This window comes from Triturus cristatus, chromosome 4_2 (genome assembly GCF_964204655.1).
Source record: "Triturus cristatus chromosome 4_2, aTriCri1.1, whole genome shotgun sequence".
Lineage (NCBI taxonomy): Eukaryota > Metazoa > Chordata > Amphibia > Caudata > Salamandridae > Triturus > Triturus cristatus.
Window position 1 is genome coordinate 967,093,573 of NC_140586.1, and position 22,992 is coordinate 967,116,564.

The 22,992-nt window shown below is 47.6% G+C and overlaps 1 protein-coding gene across 2 annotated transcripts in view; it reads left to right on the top strand.

The window, feature by feature from the left end:
* LOC146839165 (uncharacterized) overlaps positions 1–11,601 on the top strand; it is a 32,954-nt gene extending 21,353 nt beyond the window's left edge. For both annotated transcript variants that reach the window (XM_085603191.1, XM_085603192.1), the window contains exons 2-4: positions 6,818–6,889; positions 7,433–7,567; positions 8,026–11,601. In XM_085603191.1, coding sequence (XP_085459317.1) covers positions 9,073–10,302 — 1,230 coding nt within the window. In that variant the 5' untranslated portion in view covers positions 6,818–6,889; positions 7,433–7,567; positions 8,026–9,072 and the 3' untranslated portion in view covers positions 10,303–11,601. The remainder of the gene's footprint in view (positions 1–6,817; positions 6,890–7,432; positions 7,568–8,025) is intronic.
* Positions 11,602–22,992: the final 11,391 nt, after the last annotated feature.

The following is a 22,992-nucleotide window of genomic DNA, read 5'->3' on the forward strand; positions in this document are numbered from 1 at the left end:
CCAACTCGGTCACTAAGGGACAACGACACCTGTTTCTCACGGTGCACGTGGGAGTGCATGACCAGTGGATACCCGTTGTGGCCATGGTGGATTCAGGGGCCACTGGCATGTTTATGGACCACAACGAGGCATGGAGGCTAGGGCTAGTGCTTCTTCCCAAAGCTGTACCCGAAGACGTCTATGCTGTAGACGGAAGGCGATTGGTGACGGGGCCCATCGGGCAGCACACGGGGGTCCTTCCGATGAGATATGGGAGGAACCATTTGGAACAAATCGATTTTAACATCATCCGAGCGCCCCAATATGGCGTCATATTGGGATTGCCGTGGCTACAGAAACACAACCCCTTTGTGGATTGGCCAACACATCGCATCGAAATGACGTCACCGTATTGCATCCTGCATTGTGGAATAAGAACGGAATCCCTTGACGCAGATGAGAGCGGGAGTCAGACGGTGGCTACAGCGGCAGAAAAAGATGTGGCTCTCCCCCAGGCTTATCACAGTTTTGAGGATGTATTTGATGAGGTGAAGGCGGAAGTGCTACCACCACATAGACAGTTTGACTGCCAGATCGACCTGGTGCCAGGGGCCAGCGTTCCCAGCGGCAGGCTGTATGCCCTGACGGAGCCTGAAAACGTGCATCTCCGGGGGTACCTGGATAAACTCCTCAAACTAGGATTCATCCGCCCGTCCAAGTCTCCGGCCGCCTCGCCACTCTTCTTCATCCCGAAGGCTAATGGGGAGCTGAGAGCCTGTGTGGACTTTAGGGCATTGAATGCGATAACCATAAAAAATCGGTACCCCTTGCTTCTCATCAGTGTACTTCTGGAACAGGTCAAGAAAGCTCGTATCTACACCAAGTTGGATTTGAAAGGGGCATACCATCTGGTGCGCATGAGAGACGGAGACGAGTGGAAGACCGCCTTTAAGACCAGGTTCGGCCTTTTTGAGTACCTTGTCATGCCGTTCGGTCTGTGCAACGCCCCGGCAGCCTTTCAGTACTTTTTGAATGAGGTATTCAGAGAGGAGTTGGATATCTACGTGGTCGTATATATCGACGACATCCTCATCTATTCGTCCAGTGTGGAGGAGCACGTACACCACGTCAAAGCTGTGCTCCAAAAGCTGAGGGAAAACAAGCTGTTTTGTAAACTCAGCAAGTGTGACTTCCACGTCACATCCGTGGAATTCCTCGGAGTGATGCTGAGTCCAGAGGGACAGGAGATGGCAGAACGAAAGATCAAGGCGGTGAAAGAATGGCCGGTGCCCCAAAGCGTGAAGGACGTCCAAAGTTTCATTGGCTTCGCCAACTTTTACAGGCGGTTTATAGATGGATTTTCAGGAGTGGTGGCCCCAATCACACAGCTACTGAGAAAGTCCAAGGAGTTTGTCTGGTCCCCTGAAGCGAACAAAGCCTTTGAGGCCCTGAAAAGCGCCTTTGGTAAGGCGCCGGTGTTGGCTCACCCCGATCCGGATCTCCCCTACGTGGTGGAAGCGGACACGTCGGATGTGGCGCTGGGGGCTATCTTGTCCCAACGCAACCACGACACAGGGGTGCTTCATCCCGTTGCGTACATGTCCCGCAAACTCAACGACGCCGAACGCAACTACCATATTGCGGAGAAGGAGCTTCTCGCAATCAAGGACGCCTTCACCGAATGGAGGCATTGGTTGATGGGGGCGAGACATGTGGTATCGGTGTACACGGACCATCGGAACCTACAGTTCATGACGGCCACTAGACACCTTTCTCCCAGGCAGCTGCGGTGGATGATCTTCTTTGCAGGGTTCAACTTCCGCATCACATATCGGCCGGGGACGAAAAACCGGAAGGCGGACGCCCTGTCCCGTCAATCTGCAGTTAAGGAACCATTACCTGCGACCGAGCGTTCCATCATTTCCCCGAGGATGGTATTGGGGGTTATCCAACCGGATACTTTCCTGAGGGGAATAAAGAGAGGGATCAGGTCATTCGCGTGGCGGAGGTGGCTCCTCAGTCACAGAGAATGGCAGCTGAAGGACGGGATACCCCTGAAGGGCAGGTGCCTATTGATACCCACGCCTAGGCTAAGGAAACAAGCATTCATCTGGTGCCATGACTCTCCATGCGCAGGTCATTTGGGCTTTGAAAAAACGGTGGCTAGCATGGGACGGCATTTCTGGTGGCCAACCATGAGAGTGGATGTCAGGAGGTGGGGACAGGAGTGTCCTACGTGTGCTACCATGAAGGCCGACCATGGCCGAACCCAAGGGCTCTTACATCCACTTCCGACCCCGGATAGACCATGGGATAGCATATCACTGGACTTCGTGGTGGGCCTACCGGTAGACCAGGGGATGACGGCAATACTGGTGGTGGTGGATTACTTGACGAAAATGGGGCACTTCATCCCCTGCAAGAGAGTCCCTACGGCCGGGGAGTTGGCGTCACTACTCCTAAAGAATGTGGTACGACTGCATGGATTACCTGGGGTGATCGTGTCGGACCGGGGGTCGCAGTTTACTGCGCAATTCTGGAAGACTTGGTGCACTGCGCTGCATGTTAAGACCGCCCTGTCCACCAGCTACCACCCTCAAACGGACGGCCAAACCGAGCGCCTGAACCAAACGCTCAAACAGTATCTGCGATGTTTTGTGGACCAGGGCAGGGAAGAATGGGTCGACTTGCTATGGGTTGCAGAGATAGCCTATAACAACGCCACTCACAGCTCCACACAGTCATCGCCGTTCTATAGCAACTATGGCCAACATCCCAGGTTCTTGCCGTTTCTACATCCGTTCAGAGAGGACAGGATTCCCGCCACAGCGGACAGGGTGGCACACATAAAAGACACGTTGATGCGCTCAAGGGCTGTCCTAATAGAGGCCAAGAGAAGATACAAGGCTGCGGCAGATAGGAAGAGAAGGCCCGGGCCGCTGTACCGCACTGGAGACTACGTCTGGATATCCACAAGAAACATGAGGTTTCGAAAGAACAGTGTGTTCCATCCCAAGTACATGGGCCCCTATCGAATTACCAAGTGTATGGGTCCCGTGAACGTGAAGGTGTGCTTGCCCCAGTCATTGCGGATACACCCTGTCTTTCATGTATCATTGCTCAAACCAGCACCCTCCAAGCCGTCTGGGACACCTAGGCCGGTATGCGTGGAGTCGGAGGTGGAGTATGAAGTGTCGGGCATACGGGCGTCCAAATGGCGCAGGGGGAAGCTGTGGTACCTGGTTGCGTGGAAAGGCTATGGCCCGGAGGAGCATTCATGGGAACCGGCTGAAGGGGTTCATGCTCCGCGCTTGGTCTCCTTGTTCCATCGGCGTTTTCCTGCCAGCGCTGGACTTGTGGGGAGCCGCTGAGAGGGAGGATGTACTGTCAAGAATTCCTGTCATACGAGGGGAGGAAAACGGTAACCAGCGAAAACGGACTACATCTCCCAGGATGCTTAGCGGTTGAGAGGTTATGTAAACAAGAGAGCTGTTACATAACTCAAGGGAAACACGCCCTTATGTAAACAGGAGAGCTGTTACATAACTCAAGGGAAACACGCCCTTATGTAAACAGGAGAGCTGTTACATAACTCAAGGGAAACACGCCCTTATGTAAACAGGAGAGCTGTTACATAACTCAAGGAAAACACGCCCTTATGTAAACAGGAGAGCTGTTACATAACTCAAGGAAAACACGCCCTATAAAGGGAGGAACCGGGAGGCACAACGCTGTCGGATATTGTGTATACACCGACGTACCTGCTTCGTGAAGAGCAGTGTTCCGGAGTGGTGCTCCAGTAAGGCAAGAACGGAGGTAGGTCGAGTCGTTACTCCCTGGGCCGTGTCTTGCCCCATCGTCACCTGTGAAGGACCCGGAAGCTCTACCGGTCAACCATTGAGCTTCGCTTTTTGACTCGGCTGAGTCCAAGCACAGTGGCGCTTTTGCTGGTTGGAGTCGTAACTCCCAGCCCGACCAGAGACACAGGGACTGCCAGCTGTAAGGCACACCAGGAGGTGTTTGCCGCGTTACAGACTCGGAAGTCCACAGGATCGATCGAGCGGCTGCTCTCGGTTCAGTCTTCTTGCTTTTGATTGGGGTATCGGTGACGCATCACCAGGAGGTGACTCCGCGTCCCGGTGCAGTCAGAGGAAGAGGTTGAGCGGCTGCTCCCTTCAGGTAGAGACCCCGGCTGGGTGTTTCCCTGACTCCTCGATTCTCCCCAACACTCTTCGTGCCCCTCACAGCCTACCGATTGGCATTGTCGGCCATTTCATTTCTGCCCTCTGTTGGCATACGCCGGGATCGGCGTATATGCAGAGGACGGTTAGGACCATCCGTGCTGTGGGCTGGTACTTAGCCTGGAGGATTCCAGTGACTATAACTTTTGTTTATTCCTTGTATTATATTTGCCTTCATTAAAATAACTAACCCTTCACAAGTGGTTGCGTCCTCATTGTCGTGTCTGTTAAACGATCCTGAGACGTTCAGGGCGTTACAGCTTGACACTTGCGCCCTTGTTTCAGATTGGGAATCTTGTGTGTAAAACAGCCGATTTTCTAGCCCGTCGAGTCGAGTTTCATGTATTTCAACTTTTTTCTTTATCACATTCTGTCCAGAGGTGAGAGCATCTATTTTGCCATCTATCATTTTTAAACTTGAGCGGACATCAAGTAGAATGGAGAGCATGTCCTCCTCTGGGGCGTCAGAAGCATATGCCTCAGTGCCAGTGGTACCCTGATCAACAGCTGGATCCATATTGCGCGTCTGGCGCTTGCTGTCAAACGGGATCTTGGGCTGCCTGGGATCTAGTTTGCCCATAGTAGCGTACAGTCCACACCTGCTGATGCCTGGCCGTGGCGTTAGTAGCCCCAACCACTTCAGGATAATGCCGCTAGCTCAAGTATCGGTTCTTAGGAGTCACAACAATGACGGTTTGTGAACCAATCGGACACTCCCTCCATTGTGTATAGGATACACACAGGCGTCTTATCTCCTCAGGTGTCAAAGAGCCGATCATACAAAGTGGCCAAATTACCCACAACACCTTGCTCGCATCCGTCCTCCAGGTGTGTGATCACAGTATTCTAAACTGGGAGGGGAGCAGTAAGCAGGGGGGGTCCAACGCTCTCCGTTGAGAGCTTCACGCCGCTCACCACAGTGTCTCTTCTCCGTATGTAGGCCGGAATAACAGGTCTAGGCATGGCCAGATGGAGGCGGGAAGGGGCCCTCGCCCGAGCCACGCAACACCCTGCTCAGTCCCCAACCACTCTTGTGGGCAAACAAGACCGGATCCACGTTTGCAGGGCATGGCCTGCCACCTGCTCCCACTCTGCCACGCTCCCAGGTTCTGCCTCTCGTTGGGGGTAGGCTGAGGTGCACTTTCCCGCCCGCGCCCCACAGACCGTGCTTAGGCGCCAAGTCCCCGGCAGGCTGATGAATTTCGCCCAGGCCCCGCAAAGCAATTACGCAGCAACACGAGACAGGCCACACAAGCAGTCCCCTACCTCGTCTAACTGTGGCACACCAATCGATGAGTGCAGATGGCAGCTCTCGCAGCCCCCAAGGTCTCGGGCCGAAATTCCCTGTCTTCGCGTGTATACGGCTGGCGGCTGCACTCCACAGCGGTCTACGTGTCCCAAGGGTGCTGCGGCTTAACTGTAAGCAGCGGATGTCAATATCGGCGGGACAGGTACTCCGCTAACTGCAGCAGCGGACTCCTCGTCCCTCCGCAGACCAGGTGATCTGGCACCCGGGCTATATTTCTGCAGTTCAACTCTCAGTGGCCATTTTACACGCTTCCTCGCCCGCTGCGCCTCGTCACGAGCAAACTCTGTCTGCTCCCTCTCTGATGTCGCCCAGATCCACACCCCAGGTGCGATGGGCGCAGAATCAGCTCCGTTCCGTGGTCCAGTAAGAATATCTGTGTTCTTACCGACCTGCAGAGCCCCTTCAACAGGCGGCCACCTTGCAGCGCGTTGTAGCCACGCCCGCCAGCTAAACTGCTATTTGTCTTCAGGTGAGCAAGGGAGATGCAGGAGATGAGCAGAAATCCCCCCTTTTCTTCCAAGGCACCAGTGACATTGTGAGCTACAACAGGAGTAAGGTGGGAAGGCTCCGGTGTGCCCTGCTGCAGGGTCTATCTTCTGCCTTCTCCTGCCCAATTCATATATTTCGGAGAGGGAGGGGAAAGAGAGAGGCAGAGGCTGTGTATTAGGACATTGTAATGTTGAGAGCAGCGGGCCTATATCAGGTTGTATAGGCTGCTGCTGCTCCATTGTCTTCAGTGGAGATCTCAACATTCCAATGTTCTAAGCTTTGTCTTGCGAAGGTTTGATTCCTTATTCTAGTCCTTGGGTCGCCGCCCTATAGGGCTTACAAGACACTGACCCTCCACATCATCCCTTCAGCCTTAACTTGAATTGCAGTTGCTCCGAGAGCATGGTTTCTATAAATATAAGAGTCTGGTTGACTAATTTATGAACGGTGGACAGAATTATGTACGAGGACTTTAACATACCTTTGCAAACCAGATTGTTTTGATTCCCAAGTTTCATGGTCTGTAAATGGAAAGATGGGGGTTATGAAGACGTGGACTGGGTTGTTAGGGTCTGTTCTCTGAGACTGTGGGTGCACTCCATATTCACAGAGACCTTTTCCAGCCAGGGATCGTGGTTCTTGAACCATAAAAAGATTTATTTATAACCATAGTTGCTTCACAATGGCCTCCAGAGAACAAGAGATTCTTTTGTTTTGTAAGTTCAGGACGGTTATTTGAAAGATGGGATGAAGTGTGATTGTCGTCTGATTCAAAACCATTTCTTTACTTCTTTTCAAGGTATTCTGGCATGACCAGGTAGTGAAGCTTGGCTGCCACCCTTGGAGGAACAAAAAATAAAATAACTGTCAGGTAAGGATACCGATAACTCTAAGTTTCCTTTTCCCCTGTTTCTTCTTTCTCTATTCCCTTTCTTGATCTTGGTTTTTTAAGTCTCTTCAGCTTCAACATTTGACTCTCTCTGTACACTATTCTTGTTGCTATCAAACTTCTGGTAATAATATGATGGAGCCACATTCCTCCTCGAACATGTGGGAGGTGCAGTGCAGATCCAGTTTGTTTTAGGTCAGTTTTGCCCATCAGTTCCTGAACTCTTATCACATTTGTCCTCTTCTCTGCAACACATGATACTATCCTCCCTCGGTCTGTGCTTTCGGCATCTTTTCTCTCTGGATCTGACTTCCATCTCTTTATGTCCTCCTAAACTGCCCTTTTCTGTCTTGTCTAATACAAGCAAAAGACACAGTACATGTGCGTGGACACACATACACACAGGGCCTGCTTTAGGGTGGAACAACCGGTGGAGCCGCTCCTCTTTCTTCTGTTTTATGTTTTTCTTTGCTAGTCCCTTTTTAATTTCCTTTACAGTTGTGCTGTTTTTTTCCCTCTTTTTAGGTGTTGCAGTGCCTGTCGGAGGAGTGTGAGGAGTTCTAGGCCACCAAGTGAGTCCTTATCATCCGCACAATTTGAAATAGTGAATTCCACTGAGCTGACTGGACACAGCGTCCATCTACAGGGGCCTTTAAAGCAGTGAGTGAAACAAGGCCAATTCCATTGTTCAATAAAATGTCCCTGCATAAATCACTTGAAAAAGAAATAGATGAACACTCTAAGTGGGTAGGGGAGTAAATAACATCTGATAATTCATTAAAAGTATTATAAATATCTCATTGTGATGCCAGCCTTTGCCACAGAAATTGTAAATTGATAGTGTTGGCTGCTTCTGAGAATCTGTGCCACAATATATGTGCAACTTGTGTTTCTTTCTTAAATATTAATTACATTTGCTCTCACATCCTTGAGTTCCAGTGATCCGAAGCTCCCGATCTACACAGTGTCCCAGAGCTGTTTCACCGCTATCAGAAATGCTACTCAACTGAGTTCCTAGCTTGTTTTTGTCAATACTTTCTTTGTGCAAAGTATAAAGTTAAAAATAATAAATACTTTTTCTTTGTGTTCATTTACTTTCTCTGACTCCATTTCTACAGGTGACTGAAGCATGAACAGAAAAAAGAAGGTTTAAATTTAGTGAAACACAACGAAAAGGATTATTTCAAGGAAGTTAAAACATTCTCGAGCTCTAGAGTAGAAACACATTCTATGTGCCTGGAATGGTGAAGATGTTGGAGCGGAAGAAACTGGCGAATGTGAAAGTTGTCAAATCCCTAAATGAAAATGACCATAAATGTTTACCAAGTGTCAGTAACTGAGATTAAGGAGAACATTGGCCACAATTGAACCCCACGCCGTGCACTTGAGAAAACTCAGTGTTGTAAATTCTGTTTGATGGTTTATGAGAAATGCTTTGGAGGCCCAAACCCTCCCCAACAGATCAGCATCCGTAGACGTGATGTGATGTGACAGAAGCTTTTGTCTCTGTGTCCTGGAGACGAGAGGAGAGACAAGATTGTTTAAAAGAAAGTCATTGTAAATACTCTTTCTCAGATGTCGTTACAGCAAAGATGCTGGATTATCATTTCCAATATAGAAAGCTTTTCCCCACCAAATCTGTCTCTTCGGTTGATCCGAGTGGTTTCAAAGTGTCCTGTAACTTCAAAGTGGATCATGTACCTGTCTTAACCACTGAACAAAAAAGTATAGACTGGCACAGAAAGTATTAAAGGAGTCATTGTTACGCTATTGATAATTCATAAACCACCTGGCATGCCCTAATCACCTGTCATTACTTGTATGAACAAACATACCGAACAGGCAAACACTAAAGCCCAAAGACCTTATCAGTGCTTTTAAAACTCCTAAATCACATGTGATAAACTAGAATCACTAAATGAGATTAATTAAACCTTATAGAATTCACCCGGGCATAACTTGGAAAATATGAATCCATGAGGAGCATCTTAATAAATACAAGGGGCTCCTCAGTGAAAGTTTAAAGGAAGGAAAATGATCTCCAGGGAAAAACTATCATTAGTTAAATACATATGTTAAGAAGAGCTTCTGAAATGTATTTTAGAAGTTAATGCTGAGTTGTAACATAAACAAGTACAGACTCTGGAATCAGATTCAGTCTTAAGATGGCCTGTATCCAGGAACAAACCCAACTTGGAGAAACAAACAACTCGAATAAGAGCAATGAATGTGAGAACAGCTTAAGTTATCAATCCCACCTCACTGGACATGAGAAAACTAGCCCTGGACGAAAACCCCATCAGTGTCCTGAATGCCAGAAAGTCTTCAATCACAAATCCAACCTCGGTGTACACGCAAGAACCCACACTGGACAAAAACCGTATCAGTGCCCTGAATGCCAGAAAGGCTTCAATCACAAATCCAACCTCGGGGTACACACAAGAACCCACACTGGGCAAAAACCGTATCAGTGCTCCACGTGCCAAAAAAGCTTCAGTTATTGGGGTAGTTTCATTCGACATCAGGGAACTCACACTGGACAAAAACCTTATCAGTGCTCCACGTGCCAAAAAAGCTTCAGTTTTTGGGGTAGTTTGATTCGACATCAGAGAACTCACACTGGACAAAAACCTTATCAGTGCTCTGAATGCTGGAAAAGTTTCAGTGAGAAATATGGTCTCACTCAACATGAAAGAACTCACACTGGACAAAAACCATATCAGTGCTCCACGTGCCAAAAAAGCTTCAGTTTTAGTAGCAGTTTGATTCGACATCAGAGAACTCACACTGGACAAAAACCTTATCAGTGCTCTGAATGCTGTAAAAGTTTCAGTGAGAAATATGGTCTCACTCAACATGAAAGAACTCACACTGGACAAAAACCATATCAGTGCTCTGAATGCCAGAAAGGCTTCAGTCGCAAATCCAACCTTATGGAACATGAAAAAACCCACACTGGGCATAAACCGTATCAGTGCTCTGAATGCTCTAAAAGCTTCTGTCACAAAGCTAGTGTCGCTATACACGCAAGAACCCACACTGGACAAAAACCATATCAGTGCTCCACGTGCCAAAAAAGATTCAGTTTTAGTAGCAGTCTGATTCAACATCAGGGAACTCACACTGGACAAAAACCTTATCAGTGCTCTGAATGCTGTAAAAGCTTCAGTCAGAAATCCAACCTTACTGTACATGAAAGGACCCACACTGGGTATAAACTGTATCAGTGCTCTGAATGCCCAAAAAGTTTCTGTCAAAAATCCAGTTTAACTGTACATCAGAGAATCCATACTGGGCTCAAACCCTATCAGTGTTCAGAATTCCAGAAAAGCTTCAGTCAGAAAATAACTCTCACTCACCATGAGAGAACTCACACTGGGGAAAAACCTTATTAGCTCTCTGATAGCTGGAAATGTTTCAGTCGGAAATCTGGTTTCACTCAACCTGCGAGAACTTACCTGGAAAAAACCTTGTAATTGTTCTAAATGCCAGGGAAGTGTCAGCTGGAGATTCAATTTGATTCAACAAGAGAGAACCCACAGTGAGAAAGAAAATGATCTGTGCTCTCAATGTGACAAAAACTTAAGTTGTAAATGTAGCCTATCTATGTGAGAGAGACAATGTGGGAGAGTAAAAAGTGCTCACTGTAAACCCTGAGGAGGAGCTTTCAGCATCGCAAAACCTTTAATGAAGCAGCCACAAAGCCATCAATCCATTGATTGTCCTGCAAACTCTACTGAGAAAAGCACACAGCGAGGGATGGAAATGCTTGAATTAACCTCATCCTTTTGTAACTACTTGTGGCCTCATTCCCTTCAGCGTGTTTTGTTCCCTGAGTGTTTATAAGCCATGGCTCCATCCCACAAAGCCCATTCGATCCTGAACTTTGAGGCCACTCCCCTAGGATCTAGAATCCAAGTAACTTCAAACTGTTTCCAGCCTTAATGAGCCTCACCAGGGGGCAGCAGCAGGAGTCCCTTTGCCGTAGGTCTCTATGGGACCAACATCTGTTCATGTCTGTGCCACATAGGGCTGATCATTGAGAAAAACTAAAAGTGATGGATTGACTGGTAGTTGATCTCAGTATCATCCCACCACATCATTCTCTAGTCTTTGTACTACTGCAGACATGGCCAACCATATGCAAACCCGTCTTGGCTCCACCATAAATAGTCCTAATGACTTCTGTTCGAATGGGACACGGCCTCGTATTACAAAGATCCACTTTAGTGGCCTCTTTCCATCTTCTTTTTGCTACAAATGGAACCTGCTTCTCATCTGCTGAGGACAGTTTCACCAGCTTTACAATCTCGTCAGATACACCCAAGAGAGTCTCACAGATTATCAGGCCTATTAATAAACTACAATAGGACGACTAAAATACAAGAAAATGAGATTCACAAACCACGTGAGGTCGTTCTGCCTCTCCTGTCTTTTTCTTTGTGGAGTTGTCTGCCCCGACTGTTACAATTAATTCTCTACATCACAGTTAATAATTAAGAATACATAATAAAAATGTTACTTAACTTTTAATTTAGGCTTTAGAAAAAATAAAAAAATGTATATATTCAACTTGGGTGAGGCTCTCCCTGTGTAAAAAATGTAGGGAGCATTTTACAAGTTTATCAAACTTGAAAAAAATAAAATATTTCTATGTTAAATATGAATGTAAATTTATTTTATAACTAATAAAAATGATACACTATTAACTTGAAATTTAATTAATTTTAAACATGTTTTTTCAAAGGTTTGTATGAAAAATCCCATCTAAAGTAAAATCATTGTTTTTCTATTATGTACTCATAATTACTAAATTTCCTTTCGCAACTCTCTTCAGAGGCGGAACTGCTTTACAAAAAGTTATGGATAGAATTAATTGAGATTATTTATTTAATAGTTAAATTCTTTTTTATTTATTAAAAGGTTAACATATTTTATCATGAAATAATTATTTTTAAAATATAGGTAATTTTGTAACATTCTTTTGAATTTGTATGCTGTTTTAGAAGGCATTACGAGCCATCGGCTATGTGTGGCGCTGCACTTTCTATTGCTCCATTTTTGCTTCATTAAGTTACATTTGTACATTTTGCTCCACATCTATTTAAGGGTGTGCAGACGTGCAAGTCCACACTTTTGAGTAACTTTATCGTAATAGTGAATAGCTAAAAGTAGCAAAGTTATTCTATGAGCTTCCTTGCATGTATAGATTACTCACAGGTGTAAGGTACCTTTGTGAATAGCCTCGAGGCGTCCAACTCAACCTGAGTGTTTCATTTTTGTGGTAACGCTAAAGTGGACGCAGGCACTTGGGCTGTTATTAGAGTGAATGGGATGATCCTACGCGAACACCAGAGCACTTGTACGATGTGTCTGTTTGGCTGGGGAGCGGCAACGAATATCATAAAGTAATTTTCCTGGATTAACTACATCACTCTGCCTCCTGAGGGCCTCCTGTAGCAGTGATTTATCATTGCAGTAGTAGGATCAGGTAATTTCTCTGTGTTGTTAGCCATGTTATCATGATTTGCTTTAGTATTTTCCCTTCTCTTCTTCCTTTTACCTGAATTTGTTGGTTTTACCACAACATTAGCGCAGAAATGTACTTTGGTTTTACCTGGTTCTGAGGTCTTCTCCTTTGTGCACATTTTTATACGATGAACAGTTTTTACCCTCGCTGTACGGCTTCAGTGTAAGCACCGAGAGCCCAAACCCTGAGATCCCTGCACCTTGCTCTGCCTTGATTGGTATTCTACCTTTCCACTTGGATAAGTGAGATATGGGTTTGAATCGCTGAACAACCTTTGAACCTGCTGTGATACGCCTTGACGGTTACAAGTTTCATGTTTGAATCTTAAAGTTCCTTGTCTATTTTTAATAAACTGTATTGAAATTTGTAACTTCCACTGTTTTGCTTTACCTTCGAGCGTGCCTTAGGCCATACTGCTCGAGCCACGTTACCAAAAGCGAGCTAAGAACACTTTAGTTGAAGACACATTTACCTTTGTTGACCAAAGTTTGGGAAAAGCAAAGCAGGCTGACTCCAGAAAGCAGACTGCCTAGCTGGAAAGGTTACTCTCTTAGGTGGCATCTGCACCAACTGTAGATGCAAAAAGCAGAGATTATGAGGGAAGCTGTTGGTATCTGTGCCCCCAGAATTTGAGACTGCCACCCTCTCCCAAACAGTTGAAAGAGCTGAAGATGCACCCTGCAGGCATTCATGTCTCAGCAACTAAGACTGCTCGCTCCTGTCATACAACCCTCACACTGTTACCTGAATCACACTCCCTGTGCAATGTACACACTTTTACATTAATAAGGTGTGTTGTGCTTTGTGAACAGGCTTTCAACCTCCTTTGTATGTAAATGAGTTTCTGTGATCAGACACCCCAGGCTCCCATTTCTTCTAGCGTGGATATTAATGTGAGAACTGTTACAAGATCACAAACAAAGGCTGTATTGAGAAATAATAGGCTTCCAAGTCACACAGTAGTTTGTACTTCTTTATTAGTCTTTTAAATGTACATCCCCCATCCCGTTCCAAGGTAGAGTATAGTTTGCGAAGCACGACTCTCTTGTGGCCCGCTCCCCAGATTAAGTCCATAAGAACAGAAACAGAATCCAATTTTCTGAAGAAGCGCCGGGGCAGGTAAACTGGGGGGTTCAAGGAGCAGTATAAATGTATTAACAGCATTTTTGCAACACCACTCTACCCATGGGTTGATAGTGGCAGGGAGCCCCAAAACGACAGGGAGCTGCAAACATTGGACATCACTTAAATTGCCCTGTATAAGTTCTTCGTTGGTGTGGTAAGTTCACCCCTAAATACCTGAAGATGTCAGGGTGCCACCCCCGTGCTAATTGCGGCCGCACTTCCTGTTCTAAGTTGTGAGTTTGCGCATGGGATATAAGCTGGATTTGGTCCAATTTAGCCTCAGTCCAGAAGCCCAAGCAAAATTGTCTAGAACATCCATCACCTGTGGTAGGTACGCATGCATGTTCCTGAGGTACACAAATGCATCATCAGCATACAGTGATATGGCCTCCCAATTTGGCTCACTCGGTATACCGATTACTGGGTCCTGCGAATGAAACAGGGCAGCGAACAGGTTCATGGCTAGGGCGAAAGTAATCGACAGCGGGCATCTTTATCCCCATGCTTCAAAAGAAACTGAGATCTCTGCCTGTCCGGATGCGGGCCAGTGGGTTGGTGTAGAGGAGATTTATCCAGTGCAATATCTCTGGGCCTAGTTTCATGCGCATCTACCCCAGGGTGTCAAAGGCCTTCTCTTTATCTAGTGAGTGTGCTGTGTATGGAGGCAATTCATGAAGATTCTTTTCCATCAGCCAGAGAGGCGTCATAGGTTTAGACACATTTTTCTCCCAGTTACAAAACCATTCTGGTCTTGGTGCCAATGTAGAGAGGCAGGGGAGCAACCTGTTTGCAAGGACCTTCATGCAAATCTTGTGGTCGGAGTACAGTTGCCAGTAGGAGTGTAGCTCCAGGGGGTCCCTGTTGGGCTTAGGCAGGACCAATATCATAGCCTCCCATAGGGATCCCAGCAATGTGCCCTCCTGCCAGGCCTGTTGGTACATTTGGAGTAGTTTTGGAGAGAGGGTTGCTCTGTAGGTGAAGTAAAAGTCTATCGGGAACCCGTCCATCCCAGGAGTTTTGTTGCGCGTGATCTAGTCAATCCTCATTGGTGTATGTCCCTGAAGGGGGTTAAGTCTGGGAATCAACAGTCTATTCAAATACTCATCTAATTGGGGAGCTTGCACTCCCTCCTCGGCCCGGTAGACAGATGTGTGGTACTACAGGAAAGCCTGGTTTATATCTGCTTGCACATTCAATATCTCTCCCACCGGAGATCTGTTGGCATTTCTGGGGGCTTTGGGGTCAACGGCCTTAGGAGCCATGCTAGTATCGGATAGTGTAGTGTTCGTAGTCTGACCACCGCCTCTCTTTACTCCTTTCGGAGAGGGGTGATTGTGATCTAGTTTCCTGCAGCCACCCCAGATATATTTCCGCTGTTCGTCTTGTTTGTTCAAGGGAGAGGTTCTGGGCTCGCAAGGCATGTTTTACACTGTGCTACATCTTGATGCACAGGCCTTATGTGAGACCCTTAAAGGTATCCCTCTCTATCACTGTCGTAGAGGCAGTCCCTTCGTTCTCCTCTAAGCTGGCGATATGTGTACCTTCAGTATCACAGAAGACTCTGTCCTGGAGGGCCGGGGCATACAGCCTCCTAGCAGGTACTGGTGCATGTTGTCTGCTCCACTGAATCGTCATTTTGAAGTGGCTTTGGTCCGAAAGTGTGCGGCCTAGATATTCAGGTCACAAGACCAAGGATGCCACAGAGGGATTGCATAGGAGCAAGTCAATTCTGGTGTGCAGTTAGTGTACTTTGAGAACTACAAGTACTCTTGTGTATGAGGATGCATCTGTCACCAGATGTTGCACATCTGGGTAAGCATAAGCTAGTCCGGAACGCATTTGTGTGTTGTGGTGTGGGGAAGGATCTATCTAGGAAGTTATCATGACAGAATTGAAGTCACCACCCCATATACTCGGCATTGCCAGGGCTTGTATCAAAGGCTCGGATGAAGTACAACTGTCTCAAACTCAACACAGACAACACAGAAGTCCTCATCTTTGGGAACAACACCTCGCCATGGAATGATACATGGTGGCCCACGGAGCTCGGCACCCCTCCCCCCGCATCAACATACCATGCCTGCAACCTCAGGATCATTCTGGATAGCAAGCTATCCATAAAGAAACAAGTCAACGCAGTCTCATCCACCTGCTGCCCCACCCTTTGCAGGCTCCACAAGATCTTCAGGTGGATCCGGCAAACACCAGAAGGACCATCATGCAAGCCTTCATCACCAGCAGAGTGGACTCCGGAAACACAGTCTATGTAAGAATCACTGCACGCCTCCAGATGAGACTCCAGACAATACAGAACTCAGTGGCAAGACTCATATTCAACCTCCCAGAAGGACCCACGTCACACCCCATCTCAAGAAACTACACAGGCTCCTGATTCAGAAGAGATGCCAGTTCAAGATGCTGGCTAATGCCTCAAGGCCTTGCGCAACGAAGGACCAGCATACATCAACAAACGCCTGACCTTCCACCAATCGATCAGGCACCTTCGATCAGCTTCCCTCTCCCTTGCAGACACCCCACAGATCTGCTGAGCCAACAGCAGAGGGCGCTCCTTCTCACATCTGGCAGCCAAGGCTTGGAACAACCTCCCCTTGCACCTCGGGACCTCAACTCTCCAATCAAACCTCCACACAGCAGTCAACAGCTCCAGCGCCTAGAGACCCTCAAGAGTGATTTGCTGCGCTTTATAATGTGTAATTGATTGATTGAATGTGGGCGGGGCTACTCAGCAGAAATTGGTGGCCTCTTCACCTATCTTGTACCTTGGCGAGTTCTGTGGTGGACATATCAATCAATCAATCAAACATTTGTAGAGCGCAGCAAATCACCTGTGAGTGTCTTGACGCACTAGAGTTGTTTGGTGCTGTGTGGAGGTTTGATCATTCAAACTTCTAGGTCTTTAGTTCTCTTCTGAATTGCTGGAGCGACGGTGTGATCCTGAAGTGCAGGGGGAGGTTGTTCCAAGCCTTGGCTGTCAGGTGCGAGAAGAAGCGTTCTCCACTGGTGGCTCGACGGATCGTAGGGTGTCTGCGAGGGAGAGGGTAGCTGGTCGAAGGTGTCTGGTTGGTTGGTGGAGAGTCAGGCGTTTGTTGATGTATGGTGGTCCTTCGTTGCGTAGGGCCTTGTAGCATAGGTCAGTATCTTGAGCTGGGATCTGAACATATGTGTTTCTTACAAGTAAGCAATGTGGTTCTGCCTGCGCTGCAGGTCTGACTGTATTAAATGACATTGCCTAGTAGTGTCAATGCCCCGGACATTCCAATTGTATGTGGGTTGGTGTGTGTTAAACCTGACAGCCTTAGGGTACTCTTCCCACCAACTTTTAGCCTACCTCCTCCATTTTTCTGACCTTGTTTTTGCTGGTATTGGGAGTCTGTGCACTTTACCAATGTGAACCAGTGCTAAGTGTTTATGCTCTGTCCTCGAAACATGGTCACATTGGCTTATCCCCAATTGGCATATTTAATCTACTTAAAAGTCCCTAGTAAGGCGGTATTATGGGTACCCAAGGCCTGTAAATTGAATACCACTATTGGGCCAGCAGCACTGAAGGTGACACCCACTCAAGTATCCCCTTAACCATGCCTCAGGCCTGCCATTGCAGGGCCTCTGTGTACATGTCGACCTGGCAAAATAACCCTTTTGCCAGGCACAAACCTTCCCTTTTTAGGTCAACGAGGCATCAAGTAATCTGTATTACTAGTGAAACTCCACCCATTGCGTTTCTCTTTATTTTGTCACTTGCCATTGGTGGAATCTGGCATTGCTGTTGTTATCTCGCTCATTGTTGGCTGGTGGTCCAATATGTCGCTTCCGTTTCTGGAGGAAGCAGCATCGGCCAACTACAGTTAACTTACACTGCTGGCTGTTATCTTTTTAATGAGGGACTACTCTTTTTTCTTTGCTGCTCGCATTTCCACATCTGGCAGCTTCCTGCCCTCACCCAATGCTGTTTATTTATTTATGTTTAATATGCATGGGATCTCGGTTTATTTATTTATAATTAAATGATGCTGCCCACACGGAGGCTCGAAATCTGTTCTCCTGATCCAAAGTCGGCAGCGTTATATGTTGAGCCACCTCCTCGCACCGTTTGTTTCAGATGCTACATTTCCTCTCAACCGTGTTTTTTTTTTTTTATTGTATCTTTCTCTCCCTCCATGTGATTTTTTTTTTTTAATTTGTGCCTTTTACTTGGGTCTGTTGGTTAACGGGGATCTATTTTTTTAGATGTGTCTTGCTATTTATTTTTTACTTTGAAGCAGGCGGTGACGAGTGGATGCATGTGTGCGTGTGCGGCATACTGACGCTGCAGGAGTGGGCAGATGGTGGAGCACCACCAGCAGCCCGTCACTTGTTTATTTAAGCAGCAGACTGCTTGGGGGCTGGGGTCTAAGCTGCCTTACTTTTGCTTTCGCTAGTTATGGCTGCCTTCCGTGACGCACGCGTTCAGCAGCTGAATTTCTTAACTTTGAAGAGACCATGATATTTTATGTCATGTTTGTTGTATGGTTTACAGGGCAAACATTTTCCAGAATCAGCTTCTAACCAGGCTAGAAGAGCCAATCAAGACGCTTGGCTCGCCTCTGGCTTGGCTCGCCCTGTTAATTGATAGGCTCGCCTGAAACTTGACCTTGCCAATGCTTGTTATCTTCGCTCCGGAACCACTCACTTATCCTTAGATGCCCCTCCTCGAGCTGTAAACGCAAATGTTTCCTAGTAAAACAGGACATAGCACAGTGCTGTCACTGGCAGTGGACATCAAAGACTGACAAGTGTACGTTCCTGGTGCATCTCCCATCACACAAACAGTGTAACCGACTTTAAAGACGTTTCGCTGAAGATGCCGCACTTAAAACAAAGTTCACTAAATTTGTATTTTTTTTCTTTCTTGTTTGTTACTCACTCTGTAATGGGGGGAGCTCAATCAAGGGTGGCAGGGTGTCACATTGACACCCTGTTGCACCCCTGATTCCTGCATGTGTGCACATGTGGCACACATACATGCCCTGAGGGCATGTGTGTCTGCCACATTGCACACATCTAAGGGCCAAATAATGCATTTACTGAGACATTCGTCATTTACCACCAACTTTCAGTCGGTGGTAAATAACGAATCCCCACACCCACCACACACTCCCCCTACATCTCATTTCTGTATTCGGTATTTACCGATTCGGTAAATTACCGAATACAGAAATGATCCCCCTACATATCAAAAGCCTAAATACCGGTCGGTAACGGTATATTTACCGAAAATCAGCCGTTACCGACCGGTATTGGGCTACCTACATATGGCCCTCTGTGATTAGTGAGCGTTGATGAAGTTACCAGCCAACCGCTGAACAATAATGGCAGAGGTCTTAAACTAGCAGACTCTTCAAAGTGAGTGCCCCTGGTGACGAGTAAGTGCCGAGGCACCCTGTAGTGGGTACTTGGTGGAGAGCACTTAGAGCGAACAGGCAGGCTTTTATTGCAGGCATCAATCAATCAATCAGTCAATCAATCAATCAGTCAATCAATCAGTCAATCAATCAATCAACCAATCAATCAATCAGTCAATCAATCAATCAATCAGTCATTTGTAAAGCGCACTACATACCCGTGAGGGTCTCAAGGCGCTGGGGGGGGGCGCTACTGATCGAACAGCCAGGTCTTGAGTGTTCTCCTGAAGGTCATCAGGTCTTGGGTCTGTCGTAGGCTCAGTGGGAGGGTGTTCCATGTTTTGGCGGCGAGGTGGTAGTTCTTTGGATGCGCGGGACGGTGGCTAGTGAGAGGTCGGCGGAGCGGAGCTGGCGGTTGGGGATGTAGAAGGAGAGATGTCTGTTGAGGTAGGCAGGGCCGGTCTTGTGGAGTGCCTTGTGTGCGTGGATGAGGAGCTTGAAGGATATCCTCTTGTTGAGCCAGTGCAGGTCCCTCAGGTGGGGGGTGATGTGGCCGTGGCGTGGTATGTCGAGGATCAGTCGTGCCGAGGAGTTTTGGATGCGTTGTAGTCATTTGATGAGCTTGGTTGGATTTCCCGCGTAGAGGGTGTTTCCGTAGTCGAGTCTGCTGCTGACGAGGGCCTGGGTGACTGTCTTTCTTGTTTCTGTTGGGATCCATTTGTAGATCTTGCGGAGCATGCGGAGGGTGTTGAAGCAGGAGGAGGAGACGGCGTTGACTTGCTTGGTCATTGAGAGTGTTGAGTCTAGGATGATTCCCAGGTTGCGTGCGTGGTCTGTGGGTGTCGGGGCTGTCCCCAGTGCTGTCGGCCACCAGGAGTCGTCCCAGGCTGAAGGGTTGGAGCCGAGGATGAGGACCTCCGTCTTATCCGAGTTCAGCTTCAGGCGGCTGATCTTCATCCAGTCGGCAACGGCCTTCATTCCTTCGTGGAGGTTGGCTTTGGCGGTGATGGGGTCCTTGGTGAGGGAGAGGATCAGTTGAGTGTCGTCGGCATAGGAGATTATGTTGAGGTCGTGCTGTCGGGCGATGTGTGCAAGCGGGGTCATGTAGATGTTGAACAGTGTAGGGCTAAGGGAGGATCCCTGGGGTACGCCGCACATGATCTCAGAGGCTTCGGGTCAGAATGGGGGAGGCGGACTCTCTGGGTTCTGCCTGAGAGGAAGGATGTGGTCCATTCCAGAGCCTTGTCTCGGATCCCTGCCGCGTGGAGGCGTGCGCGTAGTGTGCGGTGGCAGACGGTGTCGAAGGCGGCGGAGAGATCTAGGAGGATGAGTGCTGCGGTCTCACCATTGTCCAGCAGGGTCCTGATGTCGTCGTCGGCGGCGATGAGGGCGGTCTCGGTGCTGTGGTTGCTGCGGAACCCTGACTGGGAAGAGTCCAGGATTCTGTTTTCTTTGAGGAATAGGGTTAGCTGTCTGTTGACGATCTTCTCGATGACCTTGGCCGGGAATGGGAGCAGAGAGATGGGCCGGAAGTTCTTGAGGTCTCTTGGGTCTGCCTTGGGTTTTTTGAGTAGGGCGTTGATATTGGCGTGTTTCCAGCTCTCTGGGGAGGTCGCGGTCTCGAGGGAGAGGTTGATGGCATTGCGCCGGTGGGGTGCGATGGAGCTGCTTGCTTTGTTGAAGACGTGGTGCGGAAATGGGTCTGACGGAGAGCCGGAGTGGATTGTGCTCATGGTCTTGATGGTGTCATCGATGCTCACGCTGGCCCAGGCTAGCGGGGGGTCGTGGTCGATGACGTGAGGAGAGTCTGTTATGTTGCTGTCTGTTGGGGCTGTCTGGGTGTTGAAGCTGTCGTGGATGTCTGCTATCTTGCGGTGGAAGAAAGTGGCACAGGGCTTGCGACTGCAGGGTGTTGTTGGTGTTGGAGATGGGGTTAGAGAGTTCCTTCACGATGTTGAAGAGCTCCTTGCTGTCGTGTGTGTTGTTGTCGAGGCGGTCTTTGAAGGAGGTCCTCTTGGCAGCCTTGATGAGGTGGTGGTGGTTGCGGATGGCGTCCTTGTGTGCTGCGTGGCTGTCCGGGGTCTGTTCACTGTGCCGTTTCTTCTCTAGCTTCCGGCATCCACCCAGGACAGCAGACAGTCAGTTTTGAATCTTTGCAGAACATTGGGCAGTCCTGGAATCACCATCAGTGTGATGTTGGTGTTTACGTGTGCAGGCATGTCCGCCCAGACTACAGTGCACGTGAAACTTTGTTTGCCTGCAGGTACCAAGGTGTTGTGTCTCGCCATGGTAGGAATGATGCCGAGGGGGACCACTGCCATCCTGCTGGACAAATAGCCAGCTCGCAGGGTTCTTCACAGCATCGACAGGGCTGTTAAAATATCCACAAATCTAATTAGATGAGATATGAGCATAGATTATTAAACAGGAGACATGCCTCATGTTTACTATGCTGAGTTCGTCAATGAATGAATTCAAGTGAAACTCCGAGATCAGGAGCCGAAAACGCTCATTGTCTGCACACTCAGCTTTATTATTACATACATAAATCTTGTATAGAAAGAAGCCTGCTCAGGGCCTTGCTCCTGGCTCCAAATAAATGCCAAAAAACAGATGCTCAAAGAAATGCATGTGTTGTGTGATACATTGGTCATTGGTAACACTTCACATTTAAATTATTAATTTCACATACGCAAGTATGAAATTGTTAATCAGGAATGTAATTATATTGGGCCCGATTCACTGAACTAACTTAATACCGAAAGTCTTAAAATTAGGATTTTTCTCAGGTTAGTAGTAGTAAAGTTAGGACTCCTAACTTTAGGACTCCTAAATGCCTTCTGTGAATACCTAAATTCGTAAAGTTAGGATTTTTCTCAGTTTAGGAGTAGTAAAGTTAGGAGTCCTAACTTTACTACTCTAAAACTGAGAAAAATCCTAATTTTAAGACTTGGTATTCACAGAAGGCATTTAGGAGTCCTAAAGTTAGGACTCCTAACTTCTGTGAATACCGAAATGAGTAAGTGCCTTCTGTGAATACCAAAATGAGTAAGTGCCTTCTGTGAATACCAAACTGGTAGTAAGTTTAGGATTTTGTCTTAAGTTAGTTCTGTGAATCGGGCCCATTGTGACTACGTTTCACAATTAATGCAGATGCTGGATTGATATCACACACGCTGTCCTGCACCACTGAAAACCAGCAGATGTCACTTCACCAAGCTGGCGTTATTTCACGTTTATTTTACTGCACACACTAGGACAAGCCATGGTCTTATAGATAGTGTTGCTTATACACACAGGTTGTGCATTTGTCCAGTCTTATTGCAGATCGCAAACATGAACGTAAATAGTGTCACCGTGGCGACCTAAATGATATATCTTACATTCTCATAGATCAGCATCTGGAGGCCTGTGGTGCCTGCAGCCCTGGAAAGTGGCTTTGCCAATCACCTGAGTTTTTTCCTCAATTGCTCCGCACATTGGCGAAGTAGCATATAAACAGAGAGAGAAAAAGGGATATCACTGCAACAACCCCTTATAAAACGGACTTGTTAGTTGGTGAAGAGTGGCACTTCGTTTATGTGTGAGGTGAGCCCGGTTGACCTCGGTTGAGGAACAGGAAGGGGTGTGTTCAGTTGTAGCGGTGACTGTCTGTGGGTGTGAAGCTGCACTACACATAACATGGCCCCATCCTTCCCGGGTAGCAGCCGGGTACTTGTTGGCATGGCTGCGAAGGGGAATGTCCTGCAGCTGCAGCCTGAGAGGAGCTCAACAAGTGTTCCGGGTGCGGCCTGGCTGTATGAGGGCTGGCCTGGCAGCGGTGACACATGCTGCAGCCCAGGGTTCCCAGGAACACAGGTCCAAATAACAGGAGCAAGAGAAATGTTGAATAAAAATAGAAAACGATGTCACAGCCAAACATACAATATTCATATGTTCCATCAGCTGCACACACCATGGCACCATCAACATGGTAATTAATCAATTCATTAAACTGGGTTTCCTCACAATCCTTTTTTTATTATTGC